At 48.1% G+C, this 27,480-nt stretch overlaps 1 protein-coding gene across 1 annotated transcript in view; it reads right to left on the minus strand.

Moving 5' to 3' along the window:
• Window positions 1-18,942, minus strand: part of LOC121557246 (chemokine XC receptor 1-like) — a 30,498-nt gene extending 11,556 nt beyond the window's left edge. The window contains exons 1-4 of the mRNA XM_041871082.1: window positions 18,813-18,942; window positions 10,435-10,617; window positions 9,042-9,199; window positions 7,319-7,597 (exon numbers count right to left, since the gene is read on the minus strand). Coding sequence (XP_041727016.1) covers window positions 7,319-7,597; window positions 9,042-9,199; window positions 10,435-10,615 — 618 coding nt within the window. The 5' untranslated portion in view covers window positions 10,616-10,617; window positions 18,813-18,942. The remainder of the gene's footprint in view (window positions 1-7,318; window positions 7,598-9,041; window positions 9,200-10,434; window positions 10,618-18,812) is intronic.
• Between the last annotated feature and the right edge of the window lie 8,538 nt (window positions 18,943-27,480).

The raw sequence follows: 27,480 nt of genomic DNA on the forward strand, positions 1-27,480 counted from the left end.
CCTTGGTGTCCACATCACCAACGAACTATCATGGTCCAAACACACCAAGACAGTCGTGAAGAGGGCACGACAAAGCCTATTCCCCCTCAGGAGACTAAAAAGATTTGGCATGGGTCCTCAGATCCTCAAAAAATTCTACAGCTGCACCATCGAGAGCATCCTGACTGGTTGCATCACCGCCTGGTATGGCAACTGCTTGGCCTCTGACCGCAAGGCACTACAGAGGGTAGTGCGTACGGCCCAGTACATCACTGGGGCAAAGGTCCCTGCCATTCAGGACCTCTATACCAGGCGGTGTCAGAGGAAGGCCCTCAAAATTGTCAAAGACTCCAGCCACCCTAGTCATAGACTGTTCTCTCTGCTACCGCACGGCAAGCGGTACCGGAGTGCCAAGTCTAGGTCCAAAAGACTTCTCAACAGCTTCTACCCCCAAGCCATAAGACTCCTGAACAGCTAATCATGGCTACCCGGACTATTTGCACTGCCCCCCCACCCCATCCTTTTTACGCTGCTGCTACTCTGTTAAGTATTTATGCATAGTCACTTTAACTCTACCCACATGTACATATTACCTCAACTACCTCAACTAGCCGGTGGCCCCGCACATTGACTCTGCAACGGTACCCCCCTGTATATATAGCCTCCCTACTGTCACTTTATTTTACTGTATATATAGCCTCCCTACTGTCACTTTATTTTACTTCTGCTCTTTTTTTCTCAAATTTTTTTTTGTTGTTGTTTTATTCTTACTTTTTTTGTTTAAAATAAATGCACTGTTGGTTAAGGGCTGTAAGTAAGCATTTCACTGTAATGTCTGCACCTGTTGTATTCGGCGCATGTGACCAATAAAATTTGATTTGATTTGATTTGATTTGATTTGATTTGACCAGCCAACAAGAGCGTACAGGTCACAGTGGTGGGTAGTATATGGGGCTTTGGAGACAAAACGGATGGCACTGTTATAGACTACATCCAATTTGCTGAGTAGAGTGTTGGAGGCTATTTTGTAAATGACATCGCCGAAGTCAAGGATCGGTAGGATAGTCCGTTTTACGAGGGCATGTTTGGCAGCATGAGTGAAGTAGGCTTTGTTGCGAAATAGGAAGCCGATTCTAGATTTAACTTTGGATTGGAGATTCTTAATGTGAGTCTGGAAGGAGAGTTTACAGTCTAACCAGACACCTAGGTATTTGTAGGTGTCCACATACTCTAGGTCAGACCCGTCGAGAGTAGTGATTCTAGTCGGGTGGGCGGGTGCAAGCAGCGTTCGGTTGAAGAGCATGCATTTAGTTTTACTAGTGTTTAAGAGCAGTTGGAGGCTACTGAAGGAGTGTTGTATGGCATTGAAGCTCGTTTGGAGGTTTGTTAACACAGTGTCCAATGAAGGGCCAGATGTATACAAAATGGTGTCGTCTGCGTAGAGGTGGATCTGAGAGTCACCAGCAGCAAGAGCGACATCATTGATATACACAGAGAAAAGAGTCGGCCCAAGAATTGAACCCTGTGGCACCCCCATAGAGACTGCCATAGGTCCAGACAACAGGCCCTCCGATTTGACACATTGAACTCTATCTGAGAAGTAGTTGGTGAACCAGGCGAGGCAGTCATTTGAGAAACCAAGGCTATTTAGTCTGCCAATAAGAATGCGTTGGTTGACAGAGTCGAAAGCCTTGGCCAGGTCGATGAAGACGGCTGCACAGTACTGTCTATTATCGATCGCGGTTATAATATCGTTTAGGACCTTGAGCATGGCTGAAGTGCACCCATGACCAGCTCGGAAACCGGATTGCATAGCGGAGAAGGTACGGTGGGATTCGAAATGGTCGGTGATCTGTTTGTTAACTTGGCTTTCAAAAACTTTCGGAAGGCAGGGCAGGATGGATATGGGTCTGTAACAGTTTGGATCTAGAGTGTCACCCCCTTTGAAGATGGGGATGACCGCGGCAGCTTTCCAATCTCTGGGGATCTCAGACGTTACGAAAGAGAGGTTGAACAGGCTAGTAATAGGGGTTGCGACAATTTCGGCGTCTAGTTTTAGAAAGAAAGGGTCCAGATTGTCTAGCCCAGATGATTTGTAGGGGTCCAGATTTTGCAGCTCTTTCAGAACATCAGCTGTCTGGATTTGTGTGAAGGAGAAGCGGGGGGCATGGGCAAGTTGCAGCGGAGGGTGCAGAGCTGGTGGCCGGGGTAGTGGTAGCCAGGTGGAAAGCATGGCCAGCCGTAGCAAAATGCTTGTTGAAATTCTCGATTATTGTAGATTTATCGGTGGTGATAGTGTTTTCTAGCCTCAGTGCAGTGGGCAGCTGGGAGGAAGTGCTCTTATTCTCCATGGACTTTGCAGTGTCCCAAAACTTTTTGGAGTTAGTGCTACAGGATGCAAATTTCTTTTTGAAAAAGTTAGCCTTTGCTTTCCTAACTGCTTGTGTATATTGGTTCCTAACTTCCCTGAAAAGTTGCATATCGCGGGGGCTATTTGATGCGAAAGCAGTACGCCACAGGATGTTTTTGTGCTGGTCAAGGGCTGTCAAGTCTGAGGAGAACCAGGGGCTATATCTGTTCTTAGTTCTGTATTTTTTGAATGGGGCATGTTTATTTAAGATTGAGAGGAAATTACTTTTAAAGAACAACCAGGCATCCTCTACTGACGAAATGAGATCTATATCCACCCAGGATACCTGGGCCAGGTCAATTAGGAAGGCCTGCTCGCTGAAGTGTTTTTGGGAGCGTTTGACAGTGATGAGGGGTGGTCGTTTGACCGCGGACCCGTTACGGACGCAGGCAATAAGGCAGTGATCGCTGAGATCCTGGTTGAAGACAGCGGAGGTGTATTTAGAGGGTAAGTTAGTCAGGATGATATCTATGAGGGTACCCATGTTTACGGATTTAGGGTTGTACCTGGTAGGTTCGTTGATAATTTGTGTGAGATTGAGGGCATCTAGTTTAGATTGTTGGATGGCCGGGGTGTTAAGCATATCCCAATTTAGATCACCAAGCAGTACGAACTCTGAGGATAGATGGGGGGCAATCAATTCACATATGGTGTCCAGGACACAGCTGGGAGCTGAGGGGGGAGAGATTTATTTCTGGAAAGGTGGATTTTTAGAAGTAGAAGCTCAAACTGTTTGGACACAGACCTGGATAGTATGATAGAGCTCTGCAGGCTATCCCTACAGTAGATTGCAACTCCACCCCCTTTGGCACTTCTATCTAGACGGAAAATGTTATAGTTGGGGATGGAAATTTCAGAATCTTTGGTGGCCTTCCTAAGCCAGGATTCAGACACTGCTAGGACATCAGGGTTGGCGGAGTGTGCTAACGCAGTGAAAACTCAAACTTAGGAAGGAGGCTTCTGATATTTACGTGCAGAAAACCAAGGCTTTTACGGTTACAGAAGTCAACAAATGATAGCTCATGGGGAGTAGGAGTGATACTGGGGGCTGCAGGGCCAGGGTTAGCCTCTACATCACCAGAGGAACAGAGGAGGAGTAGAATAAGGATACGACTAAAGGCTTTAAGAACTGGTCTTCTAGTGCGTTGGGTACATAGAATAAAGGGGGCAGATTTCCGGGCGTTGTAGAAAAGATTCAGGGCATTATGTACAGACAAGGATATGGAAGGATATGAGTACAGTGGAGGTAAACCTAAGCGTTGGGTAACAATGAAAGAGATAGCATCACTGGAGGCACCGATTGAGCCGGTCTCTGCGTGTATGGGGGGTGGAACAAAGGAACTATTTGAGGCAGTTTGAGAGGGACTTGGGGCTCTACAGTGAAATTGTATAATAAGAACTAACCCAAACAGCAATGGCATAAAGCAATCACAGGTGTTATTAGAGAGAGCTAAGACGCCAACTGGTAATAGCGATAAAGTTTGGGCTGAGGCTAAACAGAGTAAACAGGACACGGTGCCGTGTAAAGGAACAGTCCAGCAGGCATCAGCTGTGCAGCTGGGTGATCATAAGGTCCAGTGAACAGCAATATGTGAGTCCGAGAGCAGTTCAAATTGGTGCTTCAGCACAGCTAGCAGGAAGCACAGTTGTAGTTTGTGTGTGCTAGCGGGCCGGGGCTAGCAGATGGATCTTCGTGGTCGTCGCAACGGGAAGCCTGTTGAAACCACATCAGACGATTTCGTCGGCAAACCAGTCGTGTTGGATCGGCGGGGCTCAGTGTCAACACTAGGAGGTCCCGTCCGGTTGACAGAGAGGTAGATAGCCGGGAGATGGGCCTGAGGCTAGCTCAAGGCTAACTGGTGCTTGCTATGGGGCAATGGTAATTAGCCAACAACAGGTTGCAGCTAGCTAGCTGGTTGCGATGATCCGGCGCTAGGGTCCAGTGATTTCGGCAGAAAGTCCGATATGCTCTGGGTCGATAGCACGCTGTGCAGACTGGCCGACGAATTGTCCAGGCTAGAGCTAGAGCTGGCTGGTGGATAGTGTAGGCCACGGACAGTGGTGAAGACGCTAACGGTGACTAATATCAAGTAGCCATTCAGTTGCAGCTAGACTAGTTTCAGCTTAAGGTTCTTGATGAAAGTTATAAAGAAATAATAGAATCCTTTCCACGTTGGGTGAGGCGGGTTGCAGGAAAGTATATTTAGTTAAAGAATGAAAAGTAAAATTGAGAAATATATACAAAATAGACAAAAGAAACAAGAAACTGGATATTTACACTAGGACACAGAATAAAACCACGACCGCACTGCTACGCCATCTTGGACAAATGCACTCTAGCAAACTTCAGACGGGCCTGGACATGTACTGGCTTAAGCAGGGGGACAAGTCTCGCACTGCAGGATTTGAGTCCCTGTTACTGATGGTAGGCTTTGTTACTTTGGTCCCAGCTCTCTGCAGGTCATTCACTAGGTCCCACCGTGTGGTTCTGGGATTTTTGCTCACCGTTCTTGTGATCATGTTGACCCCACGGGGTGAGATCTTGCGTGGAGCCCCAGATCGAGGGAGATTATCAGTGGTCTTGTATGTCTTCCATTTCCTAATAATTGCTTCAACAGTTGATTTCACACACTTTTGTCTGTCATAGTTGACGTGTACCTATTATGAAAATTACAGGCCTCTCTCATCTTTTTAAGTGGGAGAACTTGCACAATTGGTGGCTGACTAAATACTTGTTTTCCCCACTGTATAACCTATACACTTATTATGGACACAGTATGCTTACATTATTAGTTATCTTGTTGTTATTAGTTGTTGTTAGTTGTTATTAGTCCCATCCTTCAACTCCATTCAACACCACCCATCTATCTCTTAACACCATCCATATTGGATTTCTATTTGCCATATATTTTTCAACTGTACTGTGATGTTTTACAAAAGTTCTGAACCTTTCTATTCTCATTGTTTCTACAGATTGTAAATTGAAAATAAACATTTTTGCTAAAAGTATTATTATATTATTGATCGATTGACTATGACTTTTTAGATCACCCAGTAATGCTATCTGCAAGGTTAGCTCCAGGTAAATATTGCAATCCTTCAGCCATTCTTGGACCTGTGTCCAAAAACAAGCTACAAATGGGCAGTACCAAAACAAATGATCTAATGATTCCGTCTCTTCGCAGCAAAATCTGCAGAGCTGGGAAGATTGTATCCCCCATATAAATAGTATTCTATTGGTAGCAATAATTTTATATAGCAATTTAAATTGAACAATTCTAAGTTTTGAATCCGGCGTCGTTTAGCGTATCATAAACACTATGCCATGGAATCGGTACGTCAAAAATCTCTTCCCAACTATTTTGCAATCTATATGGGACGGCTTTTTACTTTTTTATTTATCACAGTTTTCTTTAACCAGTTATGTTCTTTAATGCAGACAGACAAGTTCCTTACTTTTTCCCCCTTCCACTTTCCTCTTCCATTTTTGTGGTAATACTACAATTATTTGGTTGTAATTTTGGGTAGAGCAGACATTTCCATATGTTTTTGTTAGCTGCATGTGCGACATAACTCCACCAGTCACACAATATTTGTTGCATTATTTGTTCTGTTGTTTCTGGAGTATTAAATTGAAATTGCAACCAACTTTCTATGGCTTGTTTTAGAAATAGTGATATTTGGGAGATTATTTCCTTTTCAAATAACTGAAAGTGAGAAGTTGTAATCTGAATAAAGGGAAAAAGGCCATTCTTGAACATGGGGTGAGACAATCTGACTAATTTGCTAGAGAACCAGTTATAACTTTTGTATGACTGAAGCTTTTAGTGATAGGTCTAGTGCTTTAATATTTAATAATTTCTGTCCTCCGAATTCATATTCATTATATAAATAGGCCCGTTTAATTTTGTCTGGCTTGCCGTTCCAAATAAAATTGAATCTTTTTTTCTCATATAATTTAATAAACTGTTCGCTCGGCGTAGGCAAGACCATAAGCAAATAGGTAAACTGGGATAATACTAAAGAGTTAATCAGGGTGATTTTTCCACAAATTGACAGGTATTTACCTTTCCATGGTGGCAAGATCTTATCTATTTTTGCTAACTTTCAATTAAAATGTATTGGAGTGAGCTCATTTATTTCATTTGGGATATGTATTCCGAGTATATCCACATCACCATCAGACCATTTTATTGGTAAACTACATGGTAATGTACATTTTTTATTTTTTAGTGATCCAATATGTAACATAGTACATTTATCATAATTTACTAAAAGAAAACATGAATCATCAGCGTACAATGACACCTTTGTTTTCTAATCCCTTGATATTATTGTTGGATCTGATTTTAATAGCTAACATCTCGATGGCCATAATAAATATATATGCCAATAGTGGACAACCTTGTTGTACTCCTCTTGACAGTTTAAAACTTTCGGAGAAATAGCCATTATTTACTATTTTACACCTAGGGTTACTATACATGATTTTAACCCAATTTATAAGAGATTCTCAAAAATTGAAATGCTTCCTGTATTTATATATAAACCCCAGTCGTTCTTTATGCTTTGGCAATGTTAACATACGTTTCCCATGCCAATAAAGCCCTTAAATTGAATTGAATTGAATTGAAATTGAATTGAGAGGGGTTATATATGAATATCCAGCTGGGGGACAGAGAGAGAGAGAGAGAGAGCGGGGGGGTATATAGGAATTGTCAGCTTCTGGGGGACAGAGAGAGACAGGGGTTATATATGAAATATCCAACATTGGAAAAGGAGCTGGGCACAATTAGAAACAGGAATGTCCACTCACTGTTTGCTGAAACACAAAGTACATACAAAGACCATGTCAGTGGAAACTTGTATCACTGAAAGCTTAATGAAAGATCACTCGTATGAGCTGTAAACAGTGTTACTGTAACCCACCTCCTCATCCGTAGTTCCAGGTGAGACCTCACAAGTGAACATTCTTGTCCCGTTTTCCACTTCCTGTACCCGGGAGGATATGACATCACTGAGGGAGGCAGCCAGGCTGACTACCCATGATGCTGTGCAGGCAGCCCATGCGAACCTCAGTCGTCTCCGGGGCACGGCAACCCAGTGGGAGACGACGACTGTCACACAGCGGTCAACAGTCATGGAGGTCAGCAGCATCATACTGCTGTAGAGCCCGGTGAAGTACGCCCCCGTCAACAGCTTACAGGCCTGGGGTCAGAGGTTAGGGTTAGAGGTCAGGGGTTAAGGTTAGGAGTCAGAGGTTAGGGTTAGGAGTCAGAGGTTAAGGCTAGAGGTCAGAGGTTAGGGTTAGGAGTCAGAGGTTAGGGTTAGGAGTCAGAGGTTAAGGCTAGAGGTCAGAGGTTAGGGTTAGGAGTCAGAGGTTAGGGTTAGGAGTCAGAGGTTAAGGCTAGAGGTCAGAGGTTAGGGTTAGAGGTCAGAGGTTAGGGTTAGGAGTCAGAGGTTAGGGTTAGGAGTCAGAGGTTAAGGCTAGAGGTCAGAGGTTAGGGTTAGGAGTCAGAGGTTAGGGTTAGGAGTCAGAGGTTAGGGTTAGGAGTCAGAGGTTAAGGCTAGAGGTCAGAGGTTAGGGTTAGGAGTCAGAGGTTAGGGTTAGGAGTCAGAGGTTAAGGCTAGAGGTCAGAGGTTAGGGTTAGGAGTCAGAGGTTAAGGCTAGAGGTCAGAGGTTAGGGTTAGGAGTCAGAGGTTAAGGCTAGAGGTCAGAGGTTAAGGTTAGGAGTCAGAGGTTAGGGTTAGGAGTCAGAGGTTAAGGTTAGAGGTCAGAGGTTAGGGTTAGGAGTCAGAGGTTAGGGTTAGGAGTCAGAGGTTAGGGTTAGGAGTCAGAGGTTAGGGTTAGGAGTCAGAGGTTAGGAGTCAGAGGTTAAGGTTAGGAGTCAGAGGTTAAGGTTAGAGGTCAGAGGTTAGGGTTAGGAGTCAGAGGTTAAGGCTAGAGGTCAGAGGTTAGGGTTAGGAGTCAGAGGTTAGGGTTAGGAGTCAGAGGTTAAGGCTAGAGGTCAGAGGTTAGGGTTAGGAGTCAGAGGTTAGGGTTAGGAGTCAGAGGTTAAGGCTAGAGGTCAGAGGTTAGGGTTAGAGGTCAGAGGTTAGAGGTCAGAGGTTAAGGTTAGGAGTCAGAGGTTAGGGTTAGGAGTCAGAGGTTAAGGCTAGAGGTCAGAGGTTAGGGTTAGGAGTCAGAGGTTAGGGTTAGGAGTCAGAGGTTAGGGTTAGGAGTCAGAGGTTAAGGCTAGAGGTCAGAGGTTAGGGTTAGAGGTCAGAGGTTAGAGGTCAGCAGCATCAGACTCCTGTAGAGCCGGTGAAGTACGCCCCCGTCAACAGCTTACAGGCCTGTGGGTCAGAGGTTAGGGTTAGGAGTCAGAGGTTAGGGTTAAATGTTAAAGGTTAGGGGTCAGCAGCATCACTGTAGTGACCGGTGAAGTACGCCCCCCGTCAACAACTTACAGGCCTGGAGGGAGGGTTGGGGTTAGAGGTCAGAGGTTAAGCGTTAGAGGTTAGGGTTAGGAGTCAGAGGTTGGGGTTAGGAGTCAGAGGTTAGGGTCTGAGGTTAGGGTTAGGGTTAGAGGTCAGAGGTTAGGAGTCAGAGGTTGGGGTTAGGAGTCAGAGGTTAGGGTTAGAGGTCAGGGTTAGGGTTTGTCATACCCACCAGGTCACCGAACAGCCAGTGGGAGAGGTGGTAGACTGCCCAGAAGGGCAGGGTCAGGGTGAATAGGAGGTCAGAGGTCAACAGGTTGAGGACGAACAGGTTGGTGACCCTCCTCAGGTCCTCATAACGACACAAGGCAACCAGCAACAACCCGTTACCTAGACAACACAGAACACACTGTTACCTAGACAACACAGAACATACCATTAACTAGACAACACAAAACACACCGTTAACTAGACAACACTGAGCAAACCATTCGTTACCTAGACAACACAGAACACACCGTTAACTAGACAACACAGAACACACTGTTACCTAGACAACACAGAACACACCGTTAACTAGACAACACTGAGCAAACCGTTCGTTACCTAGACAACACAGAACACACCGTTAACTAGACAACACAGAACACACTGTTACCTAGACAACACAGAACACACCGTTAACTAGACAACACTGAGCAAACCGTTCGTTACCTAGACAACACAGAACACACCGTTAACTAGACAACACAGAACACACTGTTACCTAGACAACACAGAACATACCATTAACTAGACAACACAGAACACACCGTTAACTAGACAACACAGAACACACTGTTACCTAGACAACACAGAACATACCATTAACTAGACAACACAGAACACACCGTTAACTAGACAACACAGAACACACTGTTACCTAGACAACACAAAACACACCGTTACCTAGACAACACAGAACATACCATTAACTAGACAACACTGAGCAAACCGTTCGTTACCTAGACAACACAGAACACACCGTTACCTAGACAACACAGAACACACTGTTACCTAGACAACACAAAACACACCGTTACCTAGACAACACAGGGCACACAGTAACAGGCCATTACCTGATAGGATAAAGATATTAAGATTTTCCCAATACGCATAGTTTTTTATGAAAAATAAGTAGTATTCACTAGGTTTATTCTGTTGACCGAAAGCATTGATTAATAAGTTACCTGTGACACTGAGGAGTAAGATGACCAGGAAGCAACCAAGTTACCTGTGACACTGAGGAGGAAGATGACCAGGAAGCAACCAAGTTACCTGTGACACTGAGGAGGAAGATGACCAGGAAGCAACCAAGTTACCTGTGACACTGAGGAGGAAGATGACCAGGAAGCAACCAAGTTACCTGTGACACTGAGGAGGAAGATGACCAGGAAGCAACCAAGTTACCTGTGACACTGAGGAGGAAGATGACCAGGAAGCAACCAAGTTACCTGTGACACTGAGGAGGAAGATGACCAGGAAGCAACCAAGTTACCTGTGACACTGAGGAGGAAGATGACCAGGAAGCAACCAAGTTACCTGTGACACTGAGGAGGAAGATGACCAGGAAGCAACCAAGTTACCTGTGACACTGAGGAGGAAGATGACCAGGAAGCAACAAGCCGTGACCTCCCCTAACGCGTCGACATCGTCACACAGCAGGACAATCTCTTCATCATAGTCTTCATCAGTGTAGTGCAGAAGGCTTTCATTCACAGAGCTGGTCTCATTCACCACGGTCTCCCAGGACTCACTCAGGTCCATTGCTGCAAAGAAGATGATTTATACTATAGAATTACAGTGAGCCAGTGACTACAGTACAGATCCCATAAAATATAGATGATTTATACTATAGAATGTGTGGCGTACAGCAGGTCAGCCACCAGGGGGAGACTCGTCGAGGCCTGGTAACAGATGGAGTATACATCAGGAGGCGGTGGCTCCATCTGCTGGACGGGCCAGGTCTCGACGGGCTCCCCGGACAGGACTAACTGGGGCTGATTGGGAGCTGGGGAGTAATTAAGGGCGGATTGCTCAAGGCCCATAAAGCGGCCAGAAGGGCAGCACATGAGAGAGGACTGGGGGAAGTAAGGTAACGTCTGTGTAGGTGGAGACGGGATCCTGGAGAGGATATCATGGAGGAGGACTGGGGGAAGTAAGGTAACGTCTGTGTAGGTGGAGACGGTATCCTGGAGAGGATATCATGGAGGCGACCTAACCCTTTCTTTTGATTATTGTATTAATAAACACCCTTGAAACTGAGCTAATCACACTCTGGCCGTGTCTGATCTGTGTAAACGTCTTGACCCAACCCCCTGATCTGCCACAAATGATAGTGATTCACCACAGTGCAGATCACAGAGAATAAATATGATTTATACTATAGAATTACAGTGAGCCAGTGACTACATTACAGATCACAGAGAATAAATATGATTTATAATATAGAATGACAGTAAACCAATGACTACAGTACAGATCTCAGAGAATAAAGATGATTTATTCTACAGAATGACAGTGACATTACATTTACGTCATTTAGCAGATGCTCTTATCCAGAGCGACTTACAGTTAGTGAGTGCATACATTAATTGTTTTATTTATATCTTTTTTTATATATCTTTTTTCATACAGGCCCCCCGTGGGAATCGAACCCACAACCCTGGCGTTGCAAATGCCATGCTCTACCAACTGAGCTACATCCCTGCCGGCCATTCCCTCCCCTACCCTGGACGACGCTGGGCCAATTGTGTGCCGCCCCATGGGTCTCCCGGTCGCGGCCGGCTACAACAGAGCTTGGATTTGAACCAGGATCTCTAGTGGCACAGCTAGCACTGCGATGCAGTGCCTTAGACCACTGCACCACTACAGTACAAATCCCAGAGAATAAAGATGATTCATACTATAGAATGACAGTGAGCCAGTGACTACAGTACAGATCACAGAGAATAAATATGATTAATACAGGCCCCCTGTGGGAATTGGCAGACTAAATAGCCTTGGTTTCTCAAATGACTGCCTCGCCTGGTTCACCAAGTACTTCTCAGATAGAGTTCAGTGTGTCAAATCGGAGGGCCTGTTGTCTGGACCTATGGCAGTCTCTATGAGGGTGCCACAGGGTTCAATTCTTGGGCCGACACTTTTCTCCGTGTATATCAATGATGTCGCTCTTGCAGCTGGTGACTCTCAGATCCACCTCTACGCAGACGACACCATTTTGTATACATCTGGCCCTTCATTGGACACTGTGTTAACAAACCTCCAAACGAGCTTCAATGCCATACAACACTCCTTCAGTAGCCTCCAACTGCTCTTAAACACTAGTAAAACTAAATGCATGCTTTTCAATCGAACGCTGCTGGCACCCGCCCACCCAACTAGAATCACCACTCTTGACGGGTCTGACCTAGAGTATGTGGAAAACTGTCACGACCCGGTGCGAGAAACAGTCACTAATAATAGTCAGAACCCAGAAGATGAGGCAGACACAGCTGTACTGGAGATGGTGGTTTAATTAAAGAACAAAATATTCAGGCAAAGAAACTCAATCCACAATGTCCAAAAATAAAGCCAAGAGGCACAAAGAGGAAAACCTCCAAAAACCAAAAGAAACTCCACAAAGTGGTAAAAAACAGCAGGGAAAAACAAACCTCAAAAGACTACTCAAACAAAACACAAGAACTAAACCAGAGAACCTCTGGAAAATCCCACCAGAGAAATATCTATATAAAACAAGGCTTGGGCTGGGGCTGGGTGCTAACTTACAAACACTGAGCAAGGAACTGAGGAACACACAGGGTTTAAATACTAACAAGGGAATGACCTACAGGTGCAAACAATAATTAGAGCAAGAAAAACAAAAGGTACAAAAAAGGTGCAATGGGGACATCTAGTGACCAAAACCCGAACAGTCATGGCCAAAACCTGACAGAATCCCCCTCCTAGGAACGGCTCCTGACGTTCCTACCAGCCTTCTCAGGGTGGAGGGCCCTGAACTGACGAATGAGGTCAGGGTCCAGTATGTCCTTGGCAGGAACCCAGGAGCGCTCCTCGGGACCGTAGCCTTCCCAGTCCACCAGATACTGCCAGGACCGCTGCACCCGGCGGGAATCCAGTATCCGGTGGACGGTATAAGCCGACTGGCCACCGATGACACGGGGCGGAGGGGGAGGTCTGCCTGCCGGGATAAGGGGAGAAAAAACAACAGGTTTTAATAAAGAAATGTGAAATGTTGGATTGATCTTAAGTGATCTGGGTAAGTGCAGGCGAAAATGTAACGGGATTGACTCTCCTGGCAATCTTAAAGGGACCGATGAACCTCTGGGACAGCTTGCGAGACTCCACCCGTAGTGGTAGGTTCTTAGTTGAGAGCCATACTCTCTGGCCGGGGTACAGGGTAGGACCGGGACGGCGACCTCTGTTGGCTTGTCGTTGGTACTGCTGAAGGAACGCAGAAGATTAAGACGTGCCTTCTTCCACGTAAGCCGACAGCGTCTGATGAACCTCGAGGCTGAAGGCACTCTGACTTCTGCCTCCTGGTCCGGGAACAATAGAGGCGCATAGCCAAACTGACACTCATGCGGGGACATACCAGTGGAGGAGGAGCACAAGGTGTTGTGCGCGTACTCGGCCCAAACAATGAAGGATGACCAAGTGGACGGGTTGTTGGAAACCATGCATCTGAGGGTGGTTTCCAGCTCCTGATTCATCCTCTCAGTTTGGCCATTGGACTCGGATGGTACCCTGAAGATAAACTGGCCGTGGCCCCTATGAGTTGGCAGAAGGCCTTCCAAAACCTTGAGGCGAACTGGGGACCTCTGTCGGAAACCATATCTTGCGGAATCCCAAAGACTCGAACACATGGTTAATCACCAACTCAGCTGTTTCCTTGGCAGAAGGTAATTTGGTCAAAGGAACAAACCTGGCCGCCTTAGAAAACCTGTCGATGATGACTAGGATCGTAGTATTACCATGGGACGGAGGAAGGCCAGTAATAAAGTCCAACGAGATATGGGACCAGGGTCGGTGGGGAATAGATAGAGGGTGAAGGAGTCCTTGAGGGCGGAGGTGAGAAGATTTGCCCTGGCAGCACACGGAACAGGCCTTGATGAAAGTGGCAACGTCTTCTTTTATGGTGGGCCACCAGAACTTACGCTGGATGAACTCCCAAGGTGCGGCCTACGCCCGGGTGACAGGTGAGGCGAGAGGAGTGCCCCCACCGAAGGACTTGGGACCTTGCTGCCTTGGGAACAAACAACCGATTAGCAGGACCACCTCCAGGGCCCGGTTCGATGGCTTGAGCTTGTTTCACGGTATCCTCCACTTGCCACGAGATCGGAGCCACGATCTTAGCGGCCGGAAGGACAGTCATGTCAGTATCTTCTCGAATGGCAGGAGAGTAGATTTGTGACAAGGCGTCCGGTTTGAGATTCTTCGACCCGGGTCTATAGGTGAGGATAAACTGAAATCGGCTGAAGAAAAGAGACCATCGAGCTTGTCTGGCGTTCAACCGCTTCGCCTGCTGGATATACTCCAGATTCTTGTGGTCCGTAAGCACTTGAAACGGTTGAGAAGCCCCCTCGAGCCAGTGTCTCCATTCCTTCAATGCCATCTTAACCGCTAGGAGTTCACGATCCCCCACATCGTAATTCCTCTCGGCCGGGGTAAGCCGGTGAGAGAAGAAGGCGCAAGGATGAAGCTTCTTGTCTTCACCCCTCTGAGACAGGACAGCTCCAACCCCAACCTCTGATGCGTCTACCTCCACCACAAAAGGTTCATCCGCCGTTGGTAGTGTCAGGATGGGAGCAGAGAGGATGCGCTGCTTGAGTCCTTGGAAGGCCGTCTCAGCTTCTCTTCCCCACAGAAACCTTGTGTTGCCACCCTTGGTTACCGCCGAGAGAGGGGGCTGCCACCGAGCTGAAGTTCTTGATGAACTTGCGGTAAAAGTTGGTGAAGCCCAGGAAACGCTGAACTTCCTTAACGGACTTGGGGTGGGCCAATCCGCTACCGCCTCTACCTTCTTGGGGTCCATCTGGACTCGTCCGGGTTCCACTATAAATCCCAGGAATTGTACTCCAGAGGAATGGAATTCACACTTCTCCGGCTTAACGTACAAATGGCTGTCTAGGAGGCGTTTGAGCACTTGTCTGACATGCTTAGTGTGTTCTTGAAGGGAGCTCGAAAAGATGAGGATGTCATCCAAGTAAACAAACACAAAGATGTTAAGCATATCCCTAAGCACATCGTTTATGAGCGCTTGGAACACAGCCGGAGCGTTGGTCAGGCCGAAGGGCATCACCGAGTATTCGTAGTGACCAGTAGGCGTGTTGAAAGCGGTCTTCCACTCGTCCCCGGGTTTGATCCGCACAAGATGGTATGCGTTCCGCAGGTCAAGCTTAGTGAAGACAACTGCTTCCTGGAGCAGCTCAAAGGCTGTGGCCATAAGAGGTAGCGGGTAGCGGTTACGGACGGTTATGGCATTGAGTCCCCGGTAGTCGATGCAAGGTCGTAATCCCCCGTCTTTCTTGGCCACAAAGAAAAACCCTGCTCCCGCCGGGCGAGGTAGATGGACGCATGAGGCCTGCTGTCAGAGCGTCCTTGATGTAGGTATCCATAGCAGCTCGTTCGGGAGGAGAAAGGGAAAAGATCCGACCCCTGGGAGGGCAGGTCCCGGCAACAGGTCGATGGTGCAATCGTAAGGTCTATGGGGTGGTAGTTTGGTGGCCCTCTGTTTGCTAAATACCAGTTTGAGGTCATGGTAACACTCGGGAACTCGGGACAAGTCGATGGATTCTAGAGACTCGGAAGGAGAACTCTGGGAACTCGGGAAGATACAAGTGGCTTGGCACGTAGGACCCCACTGCTTGATAGTGCCCACAGACCAGTCGATGTGAGGGTTATGGCTGTGAAGCCAGGGATAACCAAGGACGAGAGGAAACTCGGAACAGGAGATCAGATGAAAGTTCATCACTTCCTGGTGTTGGGAAACTGAAAGTCGTAAGGGGGTAGTGGCACGAGTGACAAGTCCAGATCCCAAAGGACTTCTATCCAACGTAGTAACCCTTATGGGGTCACTTAGAGGTTCAGAAGGAACGCCATTCTCCTTCGCCCAGATCCCATCCATGAAGTTACCTGCGGCTCCAGAGTCTACCAAGGCTTGAAGAGAAAACTCGTGGTCGTCCCAGGAAAGGGTAACAGGAATGAGCAGGCGGGAGTTGGATGGATGGGAGGAGGTTATGTTTCCCGTTACAGTCCTCCCAGGCCTGCACGGGAGAGTGCGTTTCCCTGGAGCCCGGGACACGTGGAGCGGAAATGGCCCGGTTTGCCGCAATATAGACAGCATCGCTCCCTCATCCGGCGGTCTCTCTCAGCCTGGGAGATGCGTCCAACCTGCATGGGTTCTGGTGGAGCCAGCGAGGATAAAGGTGGAGACTCGGAGCTGGAACCGATAGGAACTAGGGTGAGCGGTCTATGGTTTTGTTCTCTCTCTCTCAGACGCTGGTCTATGCGTGAAGCCAACTTGATAAGGGACTCGAGGTTGTCCGGTGGTTCCCGAGTGGCCAGTTCATCTTGGATGGTGTCAGAAAGACCCTTCAAAAAAACACACTGTGAGCGCCTCGTCGTTCCAGCCACTTGCTGCTGCCACAGTGCGGAACTGGATGGCATAGTCCGTCACGCTGCGCCGACCTTGGCGGAGAGTCAGGAGCTGTTTGGCTGAGTCAGGGCCGTTGGTAGGACCTTGAAACACTCGCTTGAATTCTTCAGCAAAGGTAGAGTAGCTGGCACAGCAGGGGCTTTGGGCATCCCACACAGCAGTAGCCCAGGCTAGGGCCTTTTCCGACAGCAGGGTGATGATATATGCTATCTTGGACCGGTCGGTGGGAAACGACGATGGTTGCAGCTCAAAGGAGAGAGAACATTGGGTGAAAAACCCCTTACAAACACTCGGATCCCCTGAGAACCGTTGGGGAGGCGGCAGACGAGGTTCAGCCAGGGGATTAACTGCCAGGGGCCCTTGAATCGGATGAACTGGAGCAGAAGCGGTTGCCGGGGAAAGTCGATCCGAAATCTGCTTTATGGAAGTCAGCATCTCTGACAGAAGTTGAGAATGTCTAGCCATTAAGGCCTCTTGCTGAACCAGAGCAGCTTCGTGGCGTTGGACAGTCCCCTCATGGTGGGACAGCATGGAAAAAAGATCCTGGGTACTGGCTGCCTCTGGGTTCATAATAATGGCTCAGTGTTTCTGTTACGACCCGGTGCGAGAAACAGTCACTAATAATAGTCAGAACCCAGAAGATGAGGCAGACACAGCTGTACTGGAGATGGTGGTTTAATTAAAGAACAAAATATTCAGGCAAAGAAACTCAATCCACAATGTCCAAAAATAAAGCCAAGAGGCACAAAGAGGAAAACCTCCAAAAACCAAAAGAAACTCCACAAAGTGGTAAAAAACAGCAGGGAAAAACAAACCTCAAAAGACTACTCAAACAAAACACAAGAACTAAACCAGAGAACCTCTGGAAAATCCCACCAGAGAAATATCTATATAAAACAAGGCTTGGGCTGGGGCTGGGTGCTAACTTACAAACACTGAGCAAGGAACTGAGGAACACACAGGGTTTAAATACTAACAAGGGAATGACCTACAGGTGCAAACAATAATTAGAGCAAGAAAAACAAAAGGTACAAAAAAGGTGCAATGGGGACATCTAGTGACCAAAACCCGAACAGTCATGGCCAAAACCTGACAGAAAACTACAAATACCTAGGTGTCTGGTTAGACTGTAAACTCTCCTTCCAGACTCACATAAAGAATCTCCAATCCAAAGTTAAATCTAGAATCGGCTTCCTATTTCGCAACAAAGCCTCCTTCACTCATGCTGCCAAACATGCCCTCGTAAAACTGACTATCCTACCGATCCTTGACTTCGGCGATGTCATTTACAAAATAGCCTCCAACACTCTACTCAGCAAATTGGATGTAGTCTATCACAGTGCCATCCGTTTTGTCTCCAAAGCCCCATACGCTACCCACCACTGTGGCCTGTACGCTCTTGTTGGCTGGTCCTCACTACATGTTCGTCGTCAAACCCACTGGCTCCAGGCCATCTATAAATCACTGCTAGGCAAATCCCCGCCTTATCTTAGCTCATTGGTCACCATAGCAGCACCCACCCGTAGTCTGCGCTCCAGCAGGTATATCTCACTGGTCATTCCCAAAGCCAACACCTCCTTTGGCCGCCATTCCTTCCAGTTCTCTGCTGCCAATGACTGGAACAAATTGCAAAAATCTCTGAAGCTGGAGACTCTTATCTCCCTCACTAACTTTAAGCATCAGTTGTCAGAGCACCTTACCGATCACTGCACCTGTACACAGCCCATCTGAAATTAGCCCACCCAACTACCTCATCCCTATATTGTTATTTATTTTGCTCTTTTGCACCCCAGTATCTCTATTTGCACATAATCTCTTGCACATCTAGCATTCCAGTGTTAATACTATTGTAATTATTTTGCACTATAGCCTATTTATTGCCTTACCTCCATAACTTGCTACATTTGCACACACTGTAAATATATTTTCTGTTGTATTTTTGACTTTATGTTTTTTACCCCATATGTAACTCTGTGTTGTTTTTATCGCACTGCTTTGCTTTATCTTGGCCAGGTCGCAGTTGTAAATGAGAACTTGTTCTCAACTGGCTTACCTGGTTAAATAAAGGTGAAATAAAATAAAAATAAAAAATACTATAGAATGACAGTGAGCCAATGACTACAGTACAGATCACAGCAAATAAAGATTACGGTGTTACATACCAGAATGCATTTCAAAGTTTAAGACACTTTCGAAGATGTGAATATGACATGAGTTTCATTAAATACTACAGCTGCGTTTTCATCCATTTTGACCACATATCTATAGCCTCTCTATAATATCATAATAATGTTAACATCAACCTACCATGTGAAATGGATCTCAATGTTAAGATGTTGTTTGTGAGAATACAGTTATCCACTGTTTTACGGTGGAGTGATGAGTGGACAGATTAGAAAGACTTCCTCCTTTTCACCTCAGTTTCACATTTAGTCAAACATAGATGAGTGGAAAGATTATCTGTTGTTCCTCCTTTTCACCGCAAGTTTCACATTTAGTCAAACTTGTGAGTATTCGTTCTTGCCATATATTGGAAGTTTTTAGAAATTTTCAAAAAATGAGAAAACTAATCCGCACTTTATACAGAAGACTTACAAACATTAAACAATGGTTAAATACTTAAACAATTATCAATATTGACACAATTAAAATGTGAATATGAAAAAAATCTCAATCAAAACGCAACAATTACAATAGAATTTGATTCTAAACGTGGTATTACAGTTTTTCTCAATTGCTAAAACAGGAGGAAGAACCCATTGGCTGAACAAAGTTCTCAGTTGCCTGGATTATGCAGTCTGTTGTCAATACCTTAAACCATTTCACATGGTAAAACACAATTTGCAGATTTCACTTAGACTTTTTCAGCAAAACTCTAAACACGTTCTCATTCTCAAAACACATTCTGCACTCTAATGCACATGTCATCCATACTGGTAAACACAAGTGGCAACAATCAAATACAAATAGAGAACACATGTCATTGATTGAACACAACCACTCAAAATGGATTTAACCTGTTTCGAATGATGCGACACAACCAATATAAGCCAGTTCAAACAGGTTGTTGAAGGTGGGAAGGAGAAAGTCTGAGAAGAAGATACAATGTGAGAGGAAGAGGAGTGCGTATGCGAGGTGGGCGACGAGGAGGAAGAGGAGGAGGAGGGCAAGAAAGAGGAAGAGGAGGACAAAGAGGAAGACAAAGAGTGGAAATATCTGATGAAATTCGAGCAAACAGGATGCGAATGAAACAAGTATACAGAGTACCATTTGAGCGCAACTCACCAAGGGTGAAAGAACTGCGAGCTCAGTATGTACATTCAGAAACATTTACTGTAATCCAGATTGTCTACAGTACTAACACATACTATGTTAATGACATTACTCTTCAGTACATACAATGTATGTGAATCAGAAGTGCATACAGTAGGCCTAATTGTACTCTACAGTATAGCACTGTCTCTGTACGACTACATACAGTATATTGTATTTCTACACAGACAATATTTGACTTGGAAACCTTGGACAGACCCCATGAGTTCATCTTTGTCGATGAAGCAGGCTTCAATCTAACAAAGAGGAGAAGGAGAGGCCCGAAACATGATTGGACAGCGGGCCGTTGTTAAAGTCCCTGGTCAACGAGGTGGCAATGTGTCACGATCGTTTACGGACGAGAAGGACCAAGGCGCAGCGTGATATGCATTCATATTTATTAACGACTAAACACACGACAAAACAACAAACGAAACGTAAAGTCCAAGGTAGCATACAAACAACATACCTTTACGGAACAAGATCCCACAACTAACTGGTGCCAACAGGCTGCCTAAGTATGGTCCCCAATCAGAGACAACGAGAAACAGCTGCCTCTGATTGGGAACCACACCGGCCAACATAGATCTACCCATTCTAGATCTTAAACACAGAACATCGACACAGCAAACACAAACCCAGAAAATACACACCCTGACTCAACAAATACAAGTCCTCAGAGTCAGGGCGTGACACAATGTCACAATCTGTGCTGCTATCGGCAACCATGGCGTTCTACATCACCATGTTACACTCGGGCCATATAACACCCAGCACCTTCTCAGATCTATTGCCAATCTAAGATATATTTTATTTGAGCAGCAGGTTCAAGAGCAGCAGGGTCGAGAGCTAAATGAGAATCCCATTCCCACCTATGTGATAGTGTGGGACAATGTCAGTTTCCACCGAGCTGCTCAGGTAAGCGAATGGTTTAACATCAATGGGCAGTTTATGAACTTGTACCTCCCTCCATACTGAGTCCGATTGAGGAGTTTTTCTCCTCTTGGAGATGGAAAGTGTATGATAGACAACCCTACACCAGAGTAAATCTGCTGCAAGCCATGGATTTAGCCTGTGGTGATATAGGTGAGGAATCATGTCAGGGCTGGATACGGCACACAAGAGGCTTCTTCCCCCGTTGCCTCAGGAGGGACAATATTGCTTGTGATGTCGCCGAAGTGCTCTGGCCTGACCCAGCCCAAAGACAAGAAGAAGCACATTGATCACATGTTTACTCCTTAGATTTTTGTCCCTTTTAGTATTGTATACTGTAGTGCAGTGCATTGTAGGCATATTATACTGTCCAATGGACAAATTGTATGGCCCTGAACATAGTCCTGTACGTCCTGTGCTAGCACCACGCACGTGTCGTGCGAAGATGGGCATTCAGCCAGGACGGGGTGTGCCGGCTCAACGCTCCTGGTCTCCAGTACGCCTCCTCGGTCCCGCATATCCTGCGCCTGTTCTACGAGCTGTATCGCCAGTATGCGTGCACAGTCCAGTGCGTCCTGTGCCAGCGCCCTGCATGTGTAGTGCGAAAGTGGGCAGCCAGCCAGGACGGGTTGTGCCAGCTCTCCGCTCTAGACCTCCAGTCCGCCTTCGCAGTCCGGTCCGGCCCGTTCCTGCTCCTCGCTTCAAGCCAGTGGTGCGCGTCCCCAGCCCGGTCCGGCCTGTTCCTGTCCCTCGCACCAAGCCAGTGGTGCGCGTCGCCAGCCCTGCCCGGCCTGTTCCTGCTCCTCGCTTCAAGCCAGTGGTGCGCGTCCCCAGCCCGGTCCGGCCTGTTCCTGTCCCTCGCACCAAGCCAGTGGTGCGCGTCGCCAGCCCGGTCCGGCCTGTTCCTGTCCCTCGCACCAAGACAGTGGTGCGCGTCGCCAGCCCGGTCCGGCCTGTTCCTGCCCCTCGCATCAAGCCAGTGGTGCGCGTCGCCACCCCGGTCCGGCCTGTTCCTGTCCCTCGCACCAAGCCAGTGGTGCGCGTCGCCAGTCCGGTACGGCCCGTTCCTGCTCCCCGCACCAAGCCAGTGGTGCGCGTCGTCAGCCCGGTCCGGCCCGTTCCTGCTCCCCGCACCAAGCCAGTGGTGCGTGTGTCCAGTCCGGCACGGCCCGTGCCTGTTCCACCGGTGCCTGGTCCGGTGCCGGTCAGCTGCTCCACTCCGGAGTCAGAGCAATCCGCTACACCGGGGTCCGGTCCAACTCCGGTCAGCGGATCCACTCCGGAGCCAGAGCAATCCGCTCCACCGGAGTCCAGTCCAGCTCCGGTCAACCGCTCCACTCCGGAGCCAGAGCAGTCCGCTCCACCGGTGCCTGATCCAGCTCCGGTCAGCGGCTCCACTCCGGAGCCAGAGCAGTTCGATCCACCGTCGTCGGGTCCAGCTCCAGTCAGCGGTTCCAGTCCAGACCCAGACGTCAGCCCCTCTCCAGGTTCGGGGTCTCCCACACCAGGGTCCAGACAGGGCTTGGTACATCGTGGGAGGAAGGAGAGGGGAAGCAGCGCGCCGAGGTCCAGACCAGACCAGGGGCGCAACAGGGAGGTGGAAAGTAAGTGGTGGTCACACCCGGAGCCGGATCCGCCTCCGAGGCGGAATGCCCACCCGGCCCCTACCCTGTTATGTTTATGTGGCGTGGTCGGAGTCCGCACCTTTGGGGGGGGGGGGGTACTGTCACGCCCTGACTCTTAGGACTCTCATTTGTTGAGTCAGGGTGTGATTTTCCTTGTTGTGTATATTCATTGTGGTTATGTTCTATGTTGGATTTTCTATGTTTTAGATCTAGAATGTGTAGATCTATGTTGGCCGGGGTGGTTCCCAATCAGAGGCAGCTGTAGCTCGTTGTCTCTGATTCGGGACCATACTTACAGTGAGGGAAAAAAGTATTTGATCCCCTGCTGATTTTGTATGTTTGCCCACTGACAAAGAAATTATCAGTCTATAACTTTAATGGTAGGTTTATTTGAACAGTGAGAGACAGAATAACAATAAAAAAATCCAGAAAAACGCATGTCAGAAATGTTATAAATTGATTTGCATTTTAATGAGGGAAATAAGTATTTGACCCCCTCTCAATCATAAAGATTTCTGGCTCCCAGGTGTCTTTTATACACGTAACGAGCTGAGATTAGGAGCACACTCTTAAAGGGAGTGCTCCTAATCTCAGCTTGTTACCTGTATAAAAGACACCTGTCCACAGAAGCAATCAATCAATTAGATTCCAAACTCTCCACCATGGCCAAGACCAAAGAGCTCTCAAAGGATGTCAGGGACAAGAGTGTAGACCTACACAAGGCTGGAATGGGCTACAAGACCATCGCCAAGCAGCTTGGTGAGAAGGTGACAACAGTTGGTGCAATTATTCGCAAATGGAAGAAACACAAAATAACTGTCAATCTCCCTCGGCCTGGGGCGCTATGCAAGATCTCACCTCGTGGAGTTGCAATGATCGTGAGAACGGTGAGGAATCAGCCCAGAACTACACGGGAGGATCTTGTCAATGATCTCAAGGCAGCTGGGACCATAGTCACCAAGAAAACAATTGGTAACACACTACGCCATGAAGGACTGATATCCTGCAGCGCCCGCAAGGTCCCCCTGCTCAAGAAAGCACATATACAGGGCCGTCTGAAGTTTGCCAATGAACATCTGAATGATTCAGAGGAGAACTGGGTGAAAGTGTTGTGGTCAGATGAGACCAAAATCGAGCTCTTTGGCATCAACTCAACTCACCGTGTTTGGAGGAGGAGGAATGTTGCCTATGACCCCAAGATCACCATCCCCACCGTCAAACATGGAGGTGGAAACATTATGCTTTGGGGGTGTTTTTCTGCTAATGGGACAGGACAACTGCACCGCATCAAAGGGACGATGGACGGGGCCATGTACCATCAAATCTTGGGTGAGAACCTCCTTCCCTCAGCCAGGGCATTGAAAATGGGTCGTGGATGGGTATTCCAGCATAACAATGACCCAAAACACACGGCCAAGGCAACAAAGGAGTGGCTCAAAAAGAGGCACATTAAGGTCCTGGAGTGGCCTAGCCAGTCTCCAGACCTTAATCCCATAGTAAATCTGTGGAGGGAGCTGAAGGTTCGAGTTGCCAAACGTCAGCCTTGAAACCTTAATGACTTGGAGAAGATCTGCAAAGAGGAGTGGAACAAAATCCCTCCTGAGATGTGTGCAAACCTGGTGGCCAACTACAAGAAACGTCTGATCTCTGTGATTGCCAACAAGGGTTTTGCCACCAAGTACTAAGTCATGTTTTGCAGAGGGGTCAAATACTAATTTCCCTCATGTCACACCCTGGCTCTGGGACTCTATATGTTGAGCCAGGGTGTGTTCATTCATTGTGTTCTGTTTCTTTGTTTGGGTGTTCTAGGTTGTCTGTTTCTATGTTTGCCTGTGTGACTCCCAATCAGAGGCAACGAGTGTCAGCTGTCGGCTGGTTGTCTCTGATTGGGAGCCATATTTAACTGTCTGTGTTTCACTTTGTGTTTGTGGGTTTTTGTTCCGTGTCGGTATTGTTTACCGTGGACTTCACGAGTCGTGTTTTGTTTTGGTATACTTTAACTAATTAAAGTCATGTTTGTTTCACACGCTGCGCCTTGGTCTACTTCTCTCCCTGACGATCATGACAGAAAAACCCACCATACCAGGACCAAGCAGCGTGTCCAGGAACACACGCAGGAGGTGACTCTTGTGGATGTCCTCCTCGGTTGGGGGCAGATTACTGAGGAGGAGGCCGTCCGGTACCGGGAAGGCGATAAAGGGGAGACCCAGGCAGGAGAGGAGCAGCGGCGCCAAACGGGTCAACGTCGGACAGGCGAGAGGCAACCCCAAGAAATTTTTAGGGGGGGGCACACGGCATGGGCGACTGGGCAGCAGGAGGCTGCCACAGGGCGAAATGGGAGACGAGGAGAGAAGGCCACCGGGTTACGGGAGCCATTGGCGAGAGGAGGGAAGGAAGTTGTAGAGGCACGGCGAGAGGTACTGAGGTGTATTGCCAGTCCGGTCCGGCCCGTTCCTGATCCCCGTTTAAGGCCAGTGGTGTGTGTTCCCAGTACGGTCCGGCCTGTTCCTGCTCCACGCACCAAGCCTACGGTGTGCGTCGCCAGCCCTGTCCGGCCTGTCCCTGCTCCACGCACCAAGCCTACGGTGTGCGTCGCCAGCCCAGCCCGGCCTGTTCCTGCTCCACGCACCAAGCCTACGGTGTGCGTCGCCAGCCCAGCCCGGCCTGTTCCTGCTCCACGCACCAAGCCTACGGTGTGCGTCGCCAGCCCTGCCCGGCCTGTTCCTGCTCCACGCACCAAGCCTACGGTGTGCGTCGCCAGCCCTGCCCGGCCTGTTCCTGCTCCACGCACCAAGCCTACGGTGTGCGTCGACAGCCCAGCCCGGCCTGTCCCTGCTCCACGCACCAAACCTACGGTGTGCGTCGCCAGCCCAGCCCGGCCTGTTCCTGCTCCACGCACCAAGCCTACGGTGTGCGTCGCCAGCCCTGTCCGGCCTGTCCCTGCTCCACGCACCAAGCCTACGGTGTGCGTCGACAGCCCAGCCCGGCCTGTCCCTGCTCCACGCACCAAGCCTACGGTGTGCGTCGCCAGCCCAGCCCGGCCTGTCCCTGCTCCACGCACCAAGCCTACGGTGTGCGTCGTCAGCCTGGTCCAGCCCGTTCCTGCCACTCGCACCAAGCCAGGGGTGCGAGTCGTCAGCCTGGTCCAGCCCGTTCCTGCCACTCGCACCAAGACAGGGGTGCGAGTCGTCAGCCTGGTTCAGCCCGTTCCTGCTACTCGCACCAAGCCCGGGGTACGAGTCGCCAGCCTGGTAAGGCCGTCGCTGCTCCACGCACCAAGCCTAGGGTGCGAAGTCGTCAGTCCGGCACAACCCGTGCCTGGGTCATCGGTGCCAATTCAGGTACCGCTCAACTGCTCCACTAAGGAGCTGAAGCCTACCGCCCCTGCTACGTCCAGTCCAGCTCCAGCCAGCGGGGCCAGACCGGACCAGGGGCGCTATGGGGGGTTTGTTGGAGGGTGGTGGGCAAGGCCGGAGCCAGAACCGCCGCCGAGGAGGTATGCCCACCCAGCCCTCCCCTGTTTTGCTCGTATTTAGGCGCGGTCGCAGTCCGCGCCTTTAGGGGGGGGTACTGTCACACCCTGGCTCTGGGACTCTATATGTTGAGCCAGGGTGTGTTCATTCTATGTGTTCTGTTTCTTTGTTTGGGTGTTCTAGGTTGCCTGTTTCTATGTTTGCCTGTGTGACTCCCAATCAGAGGCAACGAGTGTCAGCTGTCGGCTGGTTGTCTCTGATTGGGAGCCATATTTAACTGTCTGTGTTTCACTTTGTGTTTGTGGGTTTTTGTTCCGTGTCGGTATTGTTTACCGTGGACTTCACGAGTCGTGTTTTGTTTTGGTATACTTTAACTAATTAAAGTCATGTTTGTTTCACACGCTGCGCCTTGGTCTACTTCTCTCCCTGACGATCGTGACACCTCATTAAAATGCAAATCAATTTATAACATTTTTGACATGCGTTTTTCTGGATTTTTTTGTTGTTATTCTGTCTCTCACTGTTCAAAAAACCTACCATTAAAATTATAGACTGATCATGTCTTTGTCAGTGGGTGTCACGATCGTCATGAAAAGTGGACCAAGGCGCAGCGTGATATGCGTACATCTTTTTAATAGTGTATTGGCAACACGATACAAAATACAAAACAACCAAACGAAACGTGAAGTCCTCGGTTAACAACACAAACCAACACGGAACAAGATCCCACAAAACACAAGTGCACAACAGGCTGCCTAAGTATGGTTCCCAATCAGAGACAACAAGCAACAGCTGATTCTCGTTGCCTCTGATTGAGAAGCACCCCGGCCAACCTAGAAAACACACGAACTAGAAACTGAACATAGAACACAAAACATATAAGAGTCCCCAGAGCCAGGGCGTGACAGTGGGCAAACGTACAAAATCAGCAGGGGATCAAATACTTTTTTCCCTCACTGTAGGCAGCCTTTTGGCACCTGTTAGTTGTGGGATCTTGTTCCGTGTTTTGGTTGTTTGTATGCTACCTTGGACTTCATGTTTCGTTTGTTGTTTTGTTGTGTGTTTATTCGTTAAATAAACATGTTGGCATATCACGCTGCGCCTTGGTCCGTCCCGTCTGTGAACGATCGTGACAACAATATCTAGTATGAAAGTGAATGGTTCCAGCTAACATGAAGTAAATAATACTACAATATATATTATGAAAGTGAATGGTTCCAGGTAACATGAAGTAATATCTTGAGTGCATTGAGAGACATGCTTAGTACATTGCAGTGATGTCTAGTACAGTGACTCCTCCCACTGGACTGTGCTGTCAGTCTGATGCTCCTGCACAGAATACTGCTGTTGTTGTTATTGACAACGGTAACACCATGACAACAACCCTTTAACATTCTCTTCAGGTGGTTCCAGAACTTCACCCCAACAAACAGGTAGAACACAGGGTTGAGACAGCAGTGAGAGAACGCCAGCAGCCGAGTCACATTGAAGGAGTAGTCTAACGTGCTGCTGGCTCCACACTCCCCCTAGTGGTGTGGCTGACTCAGCACTGCCAACACTGCCATCTTTGTCTCTGGTTCAGCACCAGAGTCCTGAGGAAAATGAGTAGTTGTATGGAGCCCAGCCCACTGA

This window comes from Coregonus clupeaformis, chromosome 14 (genome assembly GCF_020615455.1).
Source record: "Coregonus clupeaformis isolate EN_2021a chromosome 14, ASM2061545v1, whole genome shotgun sequence".
NCBI classification, from domain to species: domain Eukaryota; kingdom Metazoa; phylum Chordata; class Actinopteri; order Salmoniformes; family Salmonidae; genus Coregonus; species Coregonus clupeaformis.